This window comes from Phoenix dactylifera, unplaced genomic scaffold, assembly GCF_009389715.1.
Source record: "Phoenix dactylifera cultivar Barhee BC4 unplaced genomic scaffold, palm_55x_up_171113_PBpolish2nd_filt_p 000202F, whole genome shotgun sequence".
Classification (NCBI taxonomy): Eukaryota; Viridiplantae; Streptophyta; class Magnoliopsida; order Arecales; family Arecaceae; genus Phoenix; species Phoenix dactylifera.
Window position 1 is genome coordinate 855,464 of NW_024067721.1, and position 17,234 is coordinate 872,697.

Below are 17,234 nucleotides of genomic sequence, written 5' to 3' on the forward strand. Positions count from 1 at the left end.
GGCTGATGGTGCATACTTTTTGAAATCTATCAAAATAACTCGATGCTCCTGCTGGGCCCTAGTGCCCTATGGCAGTTGCTGTTGTTGCTGCAGTTGTTGTTGATACTGCATTTGCTGTTGTTCCAAACTGTCGTTGCTGTTGCGTATACTGTTACTGCTGTTGCTTCTTGAATTATTGTTTTGATGCTACTGCATCCCATGATCCTCATCATGTCTGCCTTGGCAGTAGTTTGTTATTGCATCATTACTTGCATCAGCTGCGAAGTGTTAATTAGTTTTCTAGGTTGAATTTCTGGTCCACTCGATGTTCCTATCCCTATATATCCTGTCCTCGGAGTTTCCATCTCTAAAGTACTACCAGTGCTGATGCATACCCTAAGCCGGCGAGGGTGGAGCACCTTCTAGCTATTTGGAGGGTGCCCAAGCAGTGGAGCCATCGGCAAATTGGGTTGGCCTCCTACCTTGCCCATGTCCACTTCCTCATGCCATATCAACCCACATTCATCATTTTCAGCATCAAGAATTATTTAATTTAGATTATTTGAATATCATAAACACATCTAAGAAGTCATAATTTTAATTTAGGCCTATTTAGAGGTTTCTCCACTTACACTCACTTAAACCTAACCCTAGAATATCTAAACCTAGCTATGATTCTACTTCTGTCGCATTCTGAACTTGTCACCCGGATCGACCACGTGACATAGCTGCATATTCTCTAGAGCCAAGCCCTAGAGAATATCTAAGGCCTAAGATTAACAATATCCAAATAATACCAAATATTTAAAACAACAATTAATGATCAATTTAATCCAATAAAACCACTATAATTAAATAACCAACTTGTTAAATTATAAAATTTTGGATATTCATCAATATCAAAAAAAGAGAGATAACTAACTAACTAATTAATAGCTCTACAGCTCGAACTCCACACCCCACCTATTCAAAACTTGCACCCTGAGACTCTAGAAAAAAAATGTAAATGAGAGACATAGGCTTTTCCAGTCCAATAAGAATCTCCAACCACTACACCATAATAATATAATAAGAAAATAATTAAGTAGATAATACTTGATAAAATATATTGAGAAAGATCATATCAAAATAGCATGCACATAGTTCATCAATATCCATCTTATCAAGAGAAACATATATACAAATATTCAATTCATCCAATTATTCATCAATATTTTTTTATGTCATGTCATCCGTTTCTCATTTTAATTTCAAGTTTTATAGCAAATACTTCTCCGATTTTAGACTAACCAAGATCATGCTTCAATCTAAGACTGATAATGATAACCCATGCATAAGCTTGTGGAGGTTGTTCCATGTATAAGCTCGTGGAGGTTGTTCCACGCATCGTGGAGGCTTCTCCATGAGGAAGTTAGTCCAAACCACTCTTATCCATTTGATTTTACATGTTATCCTTGTCAAATCGATTCCAATTACACATTGCATTTCTTACAATTCCATGGTATTTATGATCATCGTTTATATAGTCATGTTTTCAATATTTGATACAGATAATAATCATACAATTATGTTCATACCGAAAACCACATAAAACATATCATCTCATGCAGAACTAAATTCATAAACACAAATCTCACAATACAAAACCAGCGGTACAAATTAATAGATATGTACATATACTAGAGATCGGGTGTAGGGACAGAGTACCTCAATCAAAGTCTTCTTGCGCAAACGACTATCCCCCTATAGGATCGAACTCAATTATCAAATGAAGAATCATATAAAGGGAAGAGAGAGAAAGATAGAGAGAGGAGGATGAAGGAAGAGAAGAGGGAGAAGAGAGAAACCTTTCTTCTCTTCCTCATGAACAAACCATCAAATTCATCCTAGAACATGACTGTCTCCCCCTGAACCGTTGGCCATACAACCATTGCGGTCCTAGAAATCAGTGAAACCTAACAGCCAGCAGCAGCGATGATCATGGATGAAAAGGGGCGGAAACAATCACCCCTATTTCTGGTCAAATCTTGGCGATTCGCTAGTGCCAATCAAGGAGAATGGCAGCTATAAGACCAAAAAAGAAAGAGAAAAAGACGGATGACATGTACCTCGGTCTAGCGAGGTGATCCGGCAGCTTCGCCGGTGAAGATTCAAGGAGGTGTTTCCGAAAAAGAGGTTTGGAATCGGCGGCTTCCCTCGAGAGTTGATGGAATTCAACGGAGGAGGTGGTGAACCTTATATAGATGAGATCCAAGAGTTTTAGATAAACTTGGATTGCCCTAGGATTCTAGGTTTCCTGCATGATTAGGGAGAAAGAAGGCTTCCAATCGGAGTCTTCCTCTCTGCCACCTCATGTGCAAGGCATGCACGAGCCCAAGCCTCTTTAGGCCTTGTTCATTAGCCCATGAAAAATGGGATGTCACAAGAGTCTTGTTGTTTATAATGCTTAGTGATAGTCTTTGATTGATATATGTTGCACCATTACTTGTGTGATATGTTGGTTTCTAACATTTTTTTTTTATTGAAGGTAGAAAAACCTTGTCTCATCTGTATGTCTTCCGGATCCCGGTGATTGTTTATGCTTGCAGTATTATTTTGTCAATATAATTAAATAGTACGATTTTTTTTTTCTCTTTCGAATCTAAAAGAGACTATTGAACATATAGGATGTGGTGTCTTGCAGATTTCCATATGCTATAAAAGACAGGCACTCACAAACACTTGTTTGCATACATCTAGATATAAACAAAGGATGTGGCAACTAGTTGTATAATTGAAGGCACTATGACTTCCTTTCTTGGTCCATTCCCCTTCATGGTGATGATGGGTTACTGTCGAAGCTTTTGTTGAGGTCTCCTGGTTACTTGTATGCCCATAGAAAGCAACACAGCATCCAGTCTTCTAGTCTTCTACTGAAGGTTCCCATGTCGAGTATTTTACCTCGCGAATCCGGACCACACCCAAGTTATAATGGGCTCATTCTAGGTACGGATACCTTGTTCTGGGTACCTTAGAGATCATGCGAGGCCGTGTCATGTGACCGACCTAAGTGATGGGTTTCGAGCATGACAGAAGTAGAATCAGAGCGAACTCGGCCCATAGCCTATGTAGACTAGGAGACATTGCAATATGGGTTCATGGAGGCTGACCATGGGCTGATCGTGGTGCTTGTGATTAGATTTGAGTCAATTTGAACCTTTGGCTTGACGAGGACGTCGGAGTTTAAACAGAAAGAGTATGTGAGGACCCGTGTGGGCGTATATTTAGTCTCACATCAGTTATTCACTGAATAGATCTTGAGTACTTATACAGGACCAAAAACCTCAAATAATACCTTCTGGCTAGCCACTTTGAATGAGGTCTTGGGTTGCTACAAAAGGTATCAGCCAATAATACCCTGCAGAAGGCCAATCACACTAGATGAACATGAATATGATTAATTAAAGTGCTTTTACAAGGGATTCCATTAGATTGGTAGTGTTGCACTTAGCATGTCTGCTACAGTAGTTGGTCGTTAAAATTTGTTTGTAGGTGTAATAATTCTGTGAATTCAGAACATTGATAACGACTTCTTTATATCCTGATGAACCGATCTTGATCTTATATGCAGCCAGATTGAGCTATCGGCTCGAAGAGAACCTTGGAGATGTGATGGTCGAGAGAAGCAGATGGGCAGTGGGCAGCATAGTAGAAACTTTTTGTGACGGTAAAGAACGTCTGCTTGGTTTGGTTGCTGAGGCTAGGGGATCTCTGAAGCACGCACTGTGCTAACTCCCGCATTTCTGCTTCTATTGCCTTGTCCTCCTCGGATGTGGCTAAGTTCTTTGGGGTGCCCTGGTCAGATGGGTAGAAAATCATTGTTAGCTCACAACTAACTGAAACAATCATGCAAGACAACGAACAACACTGTTTCCAAATGCAACCTCAAACTTTAAGCCCTAGTAAGTATTCCAAATTCATACATTGATTACCAGATACCAAAAGATTGAGGGCTAATCTCCTTCATAAAAAAGATTTCTGTGGGCTAACCACACCATGTGAGAAACCAAGAATGTTGAGCAGCTGAAGTTAATCTAATGAAGGATCAATCATCCCAAAGGAAAACCAAAGGAGTTCAAGTGAAGGTCTGTTGACATTGGTCCGACCTCAAATATCTCTAGTTTAAAAGATTAGGTAGGTAAGGAGTATGAGCTTATTTACGGTGGATGATTAAATAGACGTGCACCCACTTGCATTATATGTATCATCTTGCTTGATAATCTTCATTAATCAGTGGCACAGATGATGTACAATTGAACTATAATCCCTCTCTAGTTTGCATCACGAGCTAGATAAAGGCGTATATTGCATTACGTCTCACCTTATTTGGTCGTCTATCATCAATTAAAGCATAAACAATTTAAGTTCATGAACTAGGCCTTTTAATTTGTAGCATGAGATGATAAAGAAGGGAGAAAAAAACAGACAATGTACAGGATCGGCAGCTTACAAAAGGCATAATGATGAATCCTACCTGCAGAAGCAGCATGCGGCGCTGGAGCCGGCGGCAGACGGAGGAGGTGAGCCTGGCCAGCCAGTCGAACTCCGAGCGAGCCGTCGCCGGCTCGACCGAACCGGACCGGCCAGCGCAAATCTCCACGGTGCGGACCAGCAGCAACCCGGTCTCCTCCCGCACGTGTGTTCCCTCATCCTCGTGCTTCCACGTCAGCAGCCACTCAGCCCACTGCCAGAAGACAACAGACAGCCAAAAAAAAAAAGAGAAACGGTCGGAAGTCAGATCCTCCATTGTTGGCTCTTATGGCATGTATAAAGGTTTTTATTTTAAGGAAGAAAAAGGAATGCTCACGGCTTCTCTCAGGTGGTGGTCGACGTGGTTTCCTCGATTAGCCGGCAATGCATCAGACGTGATGCAGTCGAGCAGCTGCAAAAGTGCTAGGCCCACCACCTCTTCTCCTCCTAGTCCACTCCTCTTCCAACCCAACCTGCATCCATTATAATTATAATTATGCTGGTGTTTGGCACATGCCATGCCCCTAGCTATTAAGAGAAAATAATATACATAGTTTCACTCCCCCATTTTATTTTTCTTGATTTTGATAGAAACAAAATTTGAAATATTGCAATTGAGGGATGTGAGAACATGCCTGTTTTTATCTTGGTTATCACTAGAGAAATCCAGAAAAAAATGTCACTTCAAGCGGGAAATCCAAGGGAAACACAACTTCACACACAAGTCGGCCTTGCATGAAGTACCTTTTAAGTATTCTTTTTATCTCCAGTGATGCATGTAAATTATAAGTAGAGCACCCAAGAGAAGCCAAGCATGCGAGAGGATTTTTTTTTTTGTGGTAGCTGGGGATATGTTTGTGCTCTCGTTGCTGTCATAGCTCCGGGGCTACGCCCCTTTACCACCTAAACGAGGTACCCCGCTTGAAACATGGAACCGTGACGGGTTGGTGGCTTCTAAACGGCTTCACTGCAGACGATTTGTGCCGAATGGACCTTTGTCCTCTCTCTCTCTCTCTCAAAGCAAATAAAATATAATTACGTGAAAACGTGGCTCCCATGCTGCTCTTTTTCCCACTGCACTATGGTACTGCATCATACCTGGTAGGGCTTTGGTCGTTGCGTCCTCCATCGAGGAAGTCGTGGATGAAGGCCTGCCTCATTTCATCTGAACACGACTCGCTGCGGAAGTACGAAGAGATGGCGTCGGCGACGATGGCGGTCCGAGCCCATGCGAGCCTCTCCACCGCCCGTTCCGGTTCGAATATGCACGCTGCTGCCAGAAAATAGGCTCTGAGCGCGCCGCCCTCTCGCACCCCATGCTTCGCCAGGCCGCTCTCCTCGCACCACCTAAACCCATTCATATATTATCCCCCCGCATGGCTAATAGTATTCTCGTCCTGTAATTAAAAGGAAAATAAAAGTTTACTCACTTCTGAAGGCCTTCCCACTCCACCCGATGGAGGGCCTGGCATCGGTTGAAGTCGGACTTGGAAAGCTCCAGATACAGATCGTTGCTCACACGTGGCAACCTGCGCCAATCACACGTGTGAGCCATCAGGTTTCAAGCAGCGGTAAGTAGCTACGTCTATACGTCTCTTTTTTTGTTTTTTACCTGTAGAGTGTTTTGGCAAACCAAACGTCATCTGCACCTCCGTAATGCTCGATGTACAACCTCGCCTCTATGCGTGGTAGGCTGGCGAACCAGGGAAAGTCCAGTGCGTACTCCACCTGCGCGAGTTAATGGATTCTGACACCGGTAAGCAACTACACCCGTCTCTTTTTTTGCGAGGAAAATTAATGACACAAATATGGGGCAGTCAGCTATTCTCCTGAAAGATCCGGTCCCAATCTAGGAATTTCCAAGGATGAAATAGGGAGACTGGCCGAGACTTGTAAAGATCTTATTTTTTTTAAAAAAAAATGATCTTACAATGGCTTTAAAGATAATCTATTTTGCTAGATAACTTAACAATGAAAATTTACATAATGCTTGTTATCTATCCTTTTACTTTAACAATTATCACATATGGAAAATAGCAAGCAAAGATCAGCATCATTTATTTAAACAAAATTAATCTATTAATTTCAAACATTGTGCTCGCAAACAATATTATTTTTTACTCGGCCAAAATTGATTTGGTCAAACAACTTCTTTACTGACCATTATTTGTTACATATTAGTTCAAAAAAATGATCATCATAACAATCTTCCAAATAATTACACTCTTGGTAGAGGTTCAAAAATAATAGCCATCCCAACTATTTCGCCCCTCAATAATAATTTTAAGGTGGGCTTATAATGAGATCAGGATATTATCAAAACGTTCATGCATTCCAAGAATCTCTAATTAGAAATCCCTTCAATCCATTTCATGAGGTCAGAAATGAATATTAGAAGGCACAAAATGAAATTCTACACAAAGCAAGAAAAATGCAGTAATAGAAATTTCTAGCCAAAAATTCGGCACGCGAGATGTGAAGGCTGCTTACCTCACCAGGCAAGTCCTTTGCTATGATCCACTTGTCCAGGAACTGGTTGGAAGCTTGCTTTTCTCGGAGAAATCTATATGTGAAATCCTTGGCTTGCTCCAATATTTTCTCCCCAGGGAAGGCCACCTGAGATGCCCTGTTAAGGTTGCACATCACAGTGACATCTTGTTTCGACTGCCCAGCGAAGCAAAAGAAGCGACCTTCCTTCTCAAAATGCCTGAAAACATCTGCAACGATGGCAAGTGAAAAAATTAGTCCTGGACCATAACCATAATCACAGTTCATATCTTATTACTTGTAACTAAACTTGTGCGGATCCATACGGGCATGTATTTAGTTCCACATCGGTTATTTACCGAAGAGATTTTGGGTACTTATACAGAATTAAGGAATCTAAATAATACCTTCTAACTAACCATTTTAGGTGAGATCCTGAATTATTACAAATGATATTAGAGCGAACTCGGCCCATAGCCTATGTGGACTAGGGGACACTACAACACAAGTTAATGGAGGCTGACCACGAGCCTATCATAGGGCATGTGATTAGATTTATGGATTTGAACCCTTAGCCTGACAAGGATGTCGGAGTTTAAATGGAAAGATGATGTGAGGATCCGTGCGGACGTGTGTTTAGTCCCACGTCGAATATTCACTTGGTAGATCTTGGGTATTTATACAGGATTAAGAAATCCAAATAATACTTTCTGGTAGTTATTTTGGGCAAGGTTCTAGGTTGTTACAAATGGTATTAGAACGAACTCGACCCATGGCCTATGTGAACTAGGGGACACTGCAACACAGTTTAATAGAGGCTGACCACGGGCCTATCGTAGTGCATTAATTAGATTTGAATTGATTTGAACTCTTGGCCTGATAAGGATGTTAGGGTTTAAACGGGGAGAGTATGTGACGACCCATGCGGGCGTGTGTTTAGTTCCACATCGGTTATTTGCCGAAAAAATCTTAGGTACTTATATATGACTAAAAAAATCCAAATAATATCTTTTGGCTAGTTATTTTGGGTGAGGTCGTGCGTTGTTACAAAACTTCTTGTTGTGGCTTCAATAATTATAATTTGCTGCTCACCAGGAGACACATCGTATCCATGTAGACGGAGGAGGCGGAATCCCATGGACGTATCATCCCCATCATATACTGTACAATACCTCGTCCAACCAATCCCTTCCTCGGTCCAGTTTCTATAATTTAATCAAATGTTTAAAACTCGAAAGATAAGTAAATTCTAATGCTGATCATAACTCGTGCTCAGAAAACTTTTACCTATAGACATGATCCAGGCATTGTTTGATCTCGGGTTCGAAATACCGGGAGATCCCAAGGCGCTCCAACCGATCGATAGCCCACAGACGCTCAAAAAGATCGACAGGGAATGTATTGGGTACTGCAGAGAATAATATCACAAGAATTAATTTAGACAAAAAAAAAAAATCAAAAACTGTATATATTATTTATGCATCAAATAGTTTTACCTCCTCCATCGAACCTTTCGACGGTTTTCTGAAGGTAATTGAGGCACTTCTCGTCGTTCGTCTGCATGAGAGCATAGGCCGTCCCAGCAGGAGAAGTTAGGAAGGACCCATCAACACATTGGAGCTTAAAAAGCTTCTCCCAGTCCAGACCAGGCAGTCCTTCTAGGGAATAGAGCAGTGTTGTTGGTATTTTGTGCAACACATCATATGGGATCCTGCAGGAAAATGTTGGTTTTTTTTTCTTGAGAATATAATGTAGTAATGGCAAGTGCACAATATATACAAGTGGAGTGAGAGAACTTTCTATTCCCCTACCTCTTCAGCTTTAGGTCTCTGCTGGCATATATATCCTGCACGGCAGTATCATCATAAGGGAGTTCCAACCCCAAGGCCTTGGCTCTCTCTAGGAGAGCAGGGAAGGCGATCTCAAAGCCCATGAGCACCAGCTCTCCTTCTTGCTGAGCCAACCTCCACATATTGTCGCGAAGAAAAGAAATTCCTATCAAAACAATTTCTTTCATCAACTCTTTACTCATTCAAAGACACTAGGATGCAGTGGACTAGTTCTAGAAAGGGATATGGGTATCTGAACCTCTGTCACAGATATCAGGGTGAGTATTCCATGATTTTAGTGCGACGACGCAAGCCAGAGTATTGAGTAACCGATCGTGAGCCAAGAAAATTGAGTCCCCCCATGAGCCATCAGGCATCTGGTTTTCGGCAATCCATTGCAGGCTAGATGGGAATTGAGGGTCGCCACTTCCATTTAGGTGCCTTACCAAGGCCACCCATGCTGTGTCATATGGTGAACTGCTTACTACTCCATCATCATCCATCGAGCTAAGAATCGACTTCACTCCATTAATCATCCCCCGCATGTCCTACAGACGAGACCAAACACCATCTGATCATGAATAAACTCAAATAATCTCAGTCCTATAACACATTTGACAACTAGATTTGCTATGAGTTTCATATCTCCTGCATTGGAGGGAGCTGTTGCGTAGAGCAAGGAAGAGAGTAGTGCGAGGAACCAATGGCACATCCACCGTAAAAGATGGGCACATCCACCGTAAAAGATGGATGGTTTATAATGGATAGAAAATATTGAAGTCAATCGTAGCAATCAGCAGATCCTGCCCTCAATTCCTCGCACTTGATTCTCCTTCGAAATATTTTCTGCTTTGTTTAACTGCTCAAACATGGTCCGCTCTGTTCAAGCCACTCTATATGCATGGAATATTATGTCACAAGGATCAGTTAATTGGGCATGGAAACAGGCCCTTAATTTTTTCACTAATGCCTGTGTTTTAGATTTATAGGCATTTACCTCCGGCACTTGGTCCTCATCATTCGATTCAAGAACTTTCTCTCGCCAGCTGATGACTGGAACCCCATCTTGGACTAAATTTGCACCATGTTCTGTAAATAGATTTCATCAAAATGAAGAATACCTTTCCATAAAAAAATCAAAATAAGTAGTCAAATTTTCTTTAGTGTTATGCTAGCTAGTAGCTAAAGGGCTATTTGGATGTCCGGGGATTTGATCATGATGTAAGGCCCTCCGGTGTCAGTTTCTCATTTACAGATAATGCAATAAAAAAAAGGAGTTGGAGAGTTGGGGAAAACCACCCGATCATAGTTCATTTATGATGTTTAAGAACAAGATAGATCACCTCAACAATAGTTTATATTATCTTTGAAAAATGGAATTAATTATAATTAGCTCCTTTTGATTCCTCATTCTGCTATAAAGAATCCAGCATATATCAAAATAAAATCTCTTTTCCTGAAAATTACATTGGCTGATAAGTTCTCCCATCATCCTAACTTGTCTTTATATATAGGACTCGTTTGGTTTGTACGAAAATTTTTTCTCACCGGAATGTTGCTCCTAAAAAAATAATTCTTAGAAATATCATACCTGCAAAAATAATTTTGGCATATTTTATTGATAATAAAAAAGTGGCACATTCTAGAGTAGCTTACATTTGGTTGAGTATTTATTTTTCTGAAAAAGTAATATAATATACTTATTATACCCTTAATAAAGGGAAAGATTTTATCCATAAATTTTGATAACTTAATGATACTTTTGGAAAAAAAAGACTTCAATTCTCAACCGGCGAGAAAGTAGCATTTCCATGTTCTCCATAGTTTTTCTTTCCTATGAAATATAAAAAATTTACTCTTATGCGAATGTTACTTTTTTATCTCTCTCCTTTGAAAATTTAAACTAAATAAGAGGCATTTCTTAGTTTCCTATTGACCATACTTTCCTTCTTCTTTTTCAGCAAACCAAATAAGTTTTTAAATATTACTTTTTCACTCCTAAAAAATAAAAATTACATTTTTTTATTTTAGATAAATATTGCATTTTATTCTCGGGAACTTATAAATAAGACTACTTTTCAAAATTTTAGGAGTATATATTAAGATAGTATATCTTTATCATGGTTTTAAATGACATATTACAAGCTTCAAAACGGTCATAATAGTTATGGCCACCTCGCATTCAATTATTATGATAAATAATATAAAAAAATAATATTTATTATTCTTTGCTATTTCATGTTACAATAAACCACTTTAAATATAAATAACGGCCATTATTTTCACTTTACCATCTTCGGAATAAAAATAATTATTTTTTCATAAAATCAATGTTTTTCGTAATATAGTGATTATAAGGTCCAAAAATAAATATTATTTATCTATTAAAAAATAAAAAAATATATGACACCATTATTGTTTTTTTTTTAACAGAGAAAAAATAATTATTATTTTAATAATTTTTTAATATTATAAAATTTTAAAAGTCGTGTTTTTAACTGCAATAGCGGTTTTTTTGGGCCGTTACGCTTTACACATCCGAAGCGTACAACCAACTTTATCTGGATGCTGTTGCCTGACGAATAGTCAATGTGCGAATCAATTGTGGGCCCTCCTTCACATCACTGGAGGCCGCACCGGTGGAGCAGGTAAAGCTTGGCTGTTCGCTGTCCCGAACGGAACAGCAAATCCCGTTCTATGTTCAACTAGGAAATAAAACAAAATAAAATAAAATAAAATAAAATAAAACTTTTCGTTTCTGAACAAGAGATATTTTTTGTTTACAGTTGTTTTTTTATTTTTTGATGGAAGAGATTCGGAAGAACTTTAAAGAGCGTCAGTACCTTGAGCGCTTCCTTTGGATATTGCATGGCATCTCCGGCGGGGAAGACATCGGTTACCATCTGGCCTCCGTACGACAGCTAGATTTGACGGACCTGGTTACACGAGCACAAACAGCAAATCATCATTCCATCCATTCGTCTTGATTAGGACCACCAACGTCCCGTGTAGAAAGAAGACAACGAGAAAAGGCTGCACGAGGCCTGGGTTACCGCCTTATAGAAATATTTCCTCCAAAAATAATAAAGATAAACTATGGAGTAGCAGGATGGATGGCCCTGATCTTATCTGATTAAAACCTTAATATTATTTATAATATTTTCTCTGTTACACTTCTTTTGTTTCCACAGAGAGAGGACTGACCAAATTTACAACAACGGCTTATGTAAGAGAGCAGGAAGAAGATAAAAGAGCTAAAGTTTCTTTGATCAAATTTCCCTCACTAAATAACTGGGCTATTTAGGGAGGATATCAATTACCCTTGTTTCATGGCATGCATCATTTGCCAGAATCTCAAAGCCTACTTTCTTTTGAAAGGGAAAAGAACATAATAATAATAATAATAAAGAAGACAACTTAGATCTCGACGCAATCTATCCATCTAAAACCACTGATAAGTACATCATTGCCACTTGTTCAAGGAAGAAAAAAGAAAGATGAATCCATCAGACGACGCTTGAAAGAGAAGAGAGAGAGAGAGAGAGAGGAAAAAATAAATTAAAAAAAAAAAACTTCTCAAAGCCTGCTAATCCATCTAAAACCACTAATTGTTACACCACTGCCGTTGTTCATTAGAAGGGATATAAAATCTAAAACACTGATAGAAATAGTTGGAGGAAAATCTCAAGCACAGTTTGCATGGAGCAAAGCGAGATATGTAGATCATTTGGATGAAATGATGCACCCTTGCTTCATGGGTCATTGCTATCTTCTAGACCCAAACCTAGCTAATTGAGGGGTCAAAGAACATTCCGGCGGTCTCGTAGTCCTCCTCCACTGCTCTTCGAACATTAAAAAATTGAACAAAAAGCGGACGAAACCGAACCAAACTCTAGTTTGATACCTCGACGGACGAATGAAGAAAGAACAGGAAACCAGGAACAAATAGATCGAGATCCTTTAAGAGCCTGATGGATGGAAGGAAAGGGAGCGTACCGGGAAGAGAAACGGGTAGACGAGGCCGCAGCAGCGCCGACGAGGTGGGCGGTATCAGGGCAGCGGCCGAGAAGAGCATGGCTACGTGGGTGGCGGAGAGGTGGCGTTGAGGGAGTGGCAGTCAGCAATAACTTTATGAGGATGGATAGGAGGGGGATCGATACGCTTCTCGGTATAAGATGGATGGGATTTAAAGGGATAGAGGGAAGGCGAAAGAAGTAACGGGAGAAAACTGTTCAACAGTGACCAAATGCTTTGCATATTTAATGCGCTTGAAGGGAATGTTGTCTTTAGAGTAGTGTTCTGATTTTCTCGTCGAACAGGTGGCTCAGGACACAAACGTTAGCATGTATGGCATAGTCCAAAGTTCTTCAGTGACACACCTTCGATCCGGTCATTCTTCAGCGTCCAAGGGCAGTGTTGACGCTGAAACCTCTGGGATTGCTTTAGCGTCCAAGGGCAGTGTTGACGCTGAAGAATGACGCTCTAGTCTTTATCTCTTTTGGTTTACAAAATTTGTACGTTCACTGCGCTATGCATCTTTGGTATTGACACTGAATGATGTAGGCTTTTCTTAATACTTTGTGGCAATTTTCTAGCTTCACTGCATTGTAATAGTCTACAAGGGTTATCAATTTTCTTAATATTTTGAGTTACAAATTTTCTAGTTTCGCTCCATCACGCGGCCTTTGTTTTTGTTTTTGTTTTTTTTTTTTTTTGGAGGGGGGGGGGGGGGGGGGGGGACCCCAAATTTGACTTCATTTACTCAAATAACCATATTTTTTGTTATTTGAATCTGACATTTTACTAACTTCATGAATTTAATCTAGGTGTTCATGTCGCTCGCAATATTTCCGATTGTCAGATTTCTCTCTTTCCTAAGATATCTGCAATTCCTTGAATTGCTTGGAACCTTTCTTTTCTATTGATGTATTAAAAAGGTTGATGCAATATTTGGGGACCCAAACCTTGTTTGTGATATTTCTGAGATTGCTGCTTGTGCCATCACTTGTGCATGGATTCTTTTTTTTCTTTTTTTCTTTTTATTTATTTATTTATTTACTTTGATTGAGTGTATGGACTCTGTTAACCAACACCAACTGCTCAATTAAAGAGACAATGCGCAATGTTCTGTCAAACCAAGCGCTTAATTTGTCTTCATCTTCAATTGGCTAGAATCTGATAGAAATATAAATTGTAAATTTTAGTTGGTGATCTTGTGAAAATCGATTGGGTGATCCGTTGTGATCCCAAAAGAACAATGAGTTGGGTTGTGAACTTGAAAACAACCACACTGTGATCCCGGAAGAACAACGAGTTGGGTTGTAAACTCGAAAAACAAACAAGTAAAGATTTTGGTTGGTGATCTTGTGAAAACCAACTGGGTTCAATGTGATCGCAGTATCGGGAATTGTATCCTAAATGTCAATCGTTAGCATATTGATGATTGAATTTTGTAAATGAATTGATAAATCAATAAAGTGTTTTTTGGCATTATTCATCATTTTACATCTTCAAATGAACTCTTATATGATGAAGTCCTTAGGACTTATTAATGATAAAGGAGGATTTATCTTCGAGTTCTTAAACCAGTTCGCGACCAAATAATATGTTGTTACAAGGACAACAGCATTATCGAGATTAGGTCGTTATGTGACATATACGTTGGTTGTCCTCTTAACCAAGGAGTGTGGAGATACTGGTATGCCACACAGGTGAAGTGTAGGAGTACATTTCACTGAACGTGACCAATTTCGGAACACTCTACTGTCGAGAGATGTTCCGAGTGAATATGGGTATAAGTATCCCTCAGACCTGAGATTACCACAGTGATTAGCAAGCAACTCACTGTACTTTGGTACCGGACTAACTAAATTTCTAATTCAGTAACGGAATGTCACTGGGTGCAGTCAAGTACCTGCGTAGTCAGTTGTGAGTCAAGATGGAATTGACCCCTCCTGGAAATAGGAGATAATGTCTTATGATTAATTTTGCAAAACTTTGGCCAGGATAATCCCAGTAAGGAGTTACGGGATATCTAAAGTTAATCACATAATGGATGTACTAATTATAGGGTTGATAGTGAGCTCTAAGTCATCCTGGCATTAGGAGTCAAAGGGATGAATTATACAGTAATCATAGTCCAGGGTTTCAGAATATTTGCTTCGCATATATTCGGCTTATCCGGACGTCGGGTACCATTGCTAGATGGTTACATCGATTAGTGTAAAAAGTCGTTTCTATACTACTGGCTTAGGTTTGAACCTATGAGGTCACATGCATAGAAGTTTCCTGATTGATCAAGAAGGCTGATGAATGATTAAGAATCATTCGGGGGGTAATTTGGTCAATTTGATTGGCAAATTATCTTATAAAATAATTAAAATAATTATTGGAGGATTAATTAGTAATTAAATTACTAATAAACTCAATTTGATTGAGTAATTGAGCTAAGGATGAGCCAAATTGAATTGGATTCAACTTTAGGCTCAATCAGGGTTTTGACCTGATTGGATTAGGTCAGAACAAAAAGGATTTAAGCTGATCAAATTAATTTTAAATTAATTTGTGCTTAATTGGGGATTGACCTAATTGGATTAGGTCCAACACAAAGTAATTAATTCAATTTGATTGAGTTTAGATGAGCCAAAATTGAATTGGATTCAATTTGAGCTCAATCAGGGTATGACCTGATTAGATCGGGTTCAACCAAATTGCTTTGTTTTAATTCACGTTTGATCTAATTCGATTAGGTGCAACCCAAGGGGATTAGGCTCAGATGATGTAGCAATTAGTGGTGACATGAAATTGGATTTCATTAATTTTGAATAAATTTAAAATTGTGCATGGCGCATGGAACCCTAGCATGACACATGGCGACATTGTTTGATGTTTGAATTTGAATTCAAATATTAAGCAATATATTAAATAATTTCATACATCAAATAACTTCCCAAGGTGGCGTGTGAACCTCTGAATCATTTAAATTCAAATTTGAAATGAAATATGTGCGAAAAGAAGAGGAGAAATTCTGCTGCATGGATTTCTAATTCCTCCCTCCTTGCGCATGTGTTTAAAATTTGAATTTAAATCAGATTTGGTTGATATCTGATTTGGGTTGTTCCTATTTCATTGCATGCGCCAACTAAAGGAGGATTTCAGAAGCTAATTTTTGAATTTTGAATGAAATTCGAATGCCATTAAAAGGGATCAAAGATGGGCGCCGACAACAAAATTTCATGGCAGCCTTCTTCCTCACACGCCTCCTCCTCTTCTTCTCCATTTTAGCTAGGGTTTTTAGGGTGAATATCTAAAATCGTGAGACAACTTGTTCCTTTCATTTGTTTTCAATTAAAGGGATCATATATGCTTAATTCTCTCCTAAGCATGCAAAATCTATCTTCACATAAGGGTTTTGTAAATATGTTAGCCAATTGTTTCTCGGTACACACATGCTCAATACATACATTTCCATTTTACACATGATCTCTAATGAAGTGATACCTTATTTCATTGTGCTTTGCCTTAGAGTGCTGGGCAGGATTTTTGGAAAGATTAATGGCACTAGCGTTATCACATTTTATAGGAATATTGTCTAGTTTGATTCCATAGTCCTCTAGTTGTTGCTTGAGCCACAGTACTTGAGCACAACAACTCCCGGCAGCTATGTATTCGGCCTCAGCTGTTAACAATGCTACTGAATTTTGCTTTTTGCTAAACCATGATACTAAATTATTTCCTAAGAATTGACATGTTCCACTAGTGCTCTTCCTATCTAATTTGCATCCAGCAAAATCTACATCAGAATATGCAAGCAAATCTAGACAAGAGTCTCTAGAGTACCATAATCCTATATTTGTGGTTCCTTTTAGATATCTATAGATTCTTTTGACAGCACTTAGATGTGACTTCTTAGGATTTGATTGGTATCTAGCACATATTTCCACACTAAATACTATGTCAGACCTACTAGCAGTAAGGTAAAGCAAAGATCCAATTAAACCTCGATAGATCTTCATATCTACACTTTTTTCTTTTTCATCTTTGTCTAGTTTACTAGTAGGGTTCATTGGGGTGCCTATTTCCTTGTGATTTTCATTTCCAAACTTCTTTAGTATTTTCATTGTGTACTTAGTTTGATGAATAAAGATCCCTCCCTTAGTTTGCTTGATTTGTAATCCGATAAGGAAATTAAGTTCTCCCATCATGCTCATCTCGAATTTTTCTTGCATTAATTCAGCAAATTCTTTACAAAGATTATCATTGGTAGCGCTGAATATTATGTCATCTACATATATTTGTACTACTAGCAGATTTTTGTCTTTTCTCTTAAGAAAAAGTGTTTTATCTACATTTCTTCTACTAAAATCATTATTTAACAGAAATTTGTTTCATCGATCATACCATGCCCTAGGTGCTTGTTTCAATCCGTAT

General features: G+C 39.0%; 2 protein-coding genes across 2 annotated transcripts; both read right to left on the minus strand.

Moving 5' to 3' along the window:
- Positions 1 to 3,579: 3,579 nt before the first annotated feature.
- On the minus strand, positions 3,580 to 5,008 carry LOC103698066 (ent-copalyl diphosphate synthase 1, chloroplastic-like). Its single transcript, XM_026801474.2, has 3 exons — positions 4,826 to 5,008; positions 4,493 to 4,702; positions 3,580 to 3,813 (listed from the first exon to the last, which is right to left on the minus strand). Exons 1-3 carry the CDS (start codon positions 5,006 to 5,008, stop codon positions 3,580 to 3,582), a joined length of 627 nt encoding a protein of 208 aa, XP_026657275.2.
- Positions 5,009 to 6,832: 1,824 nt separating this feature from the next.
- LOC120105128 ((-)-kolavenyl diphosphate synthase TPS28, chloroplastic-like) lies at positions 6,833 to 11,726 on the minus strand. The gene is made up of 9 exons (XM_039117288.1): positions 11,648 to 11,726; positions 9,802 to 9,893; positions 9,064 to 9,352; positions 8,787 to 8,970; positions 8,472 to 8,686; positions 8,263 to 8,383; positions 8,068 to 8,180; positions 6,979 to 7,205; positions 6,833 to 6,901 (listed from the first exon to the last, which is right to left on the minus strand). Exons 3-9 carry the CDS (start codon positions 9,347 to 9,349, stop codon positions 6,833 to 6,835), a joined length of 1,215 nt encoding a protein of 404 aa, XP_038973216.1. The 5' UTR covers positions 9,350 to 9,352; positions 9,802 to 9,893; positions 11,648 to 11,726.
- Between the last annotated feature and the right edge of the window lie 5,508 nt (positions 11,727 to 17,234).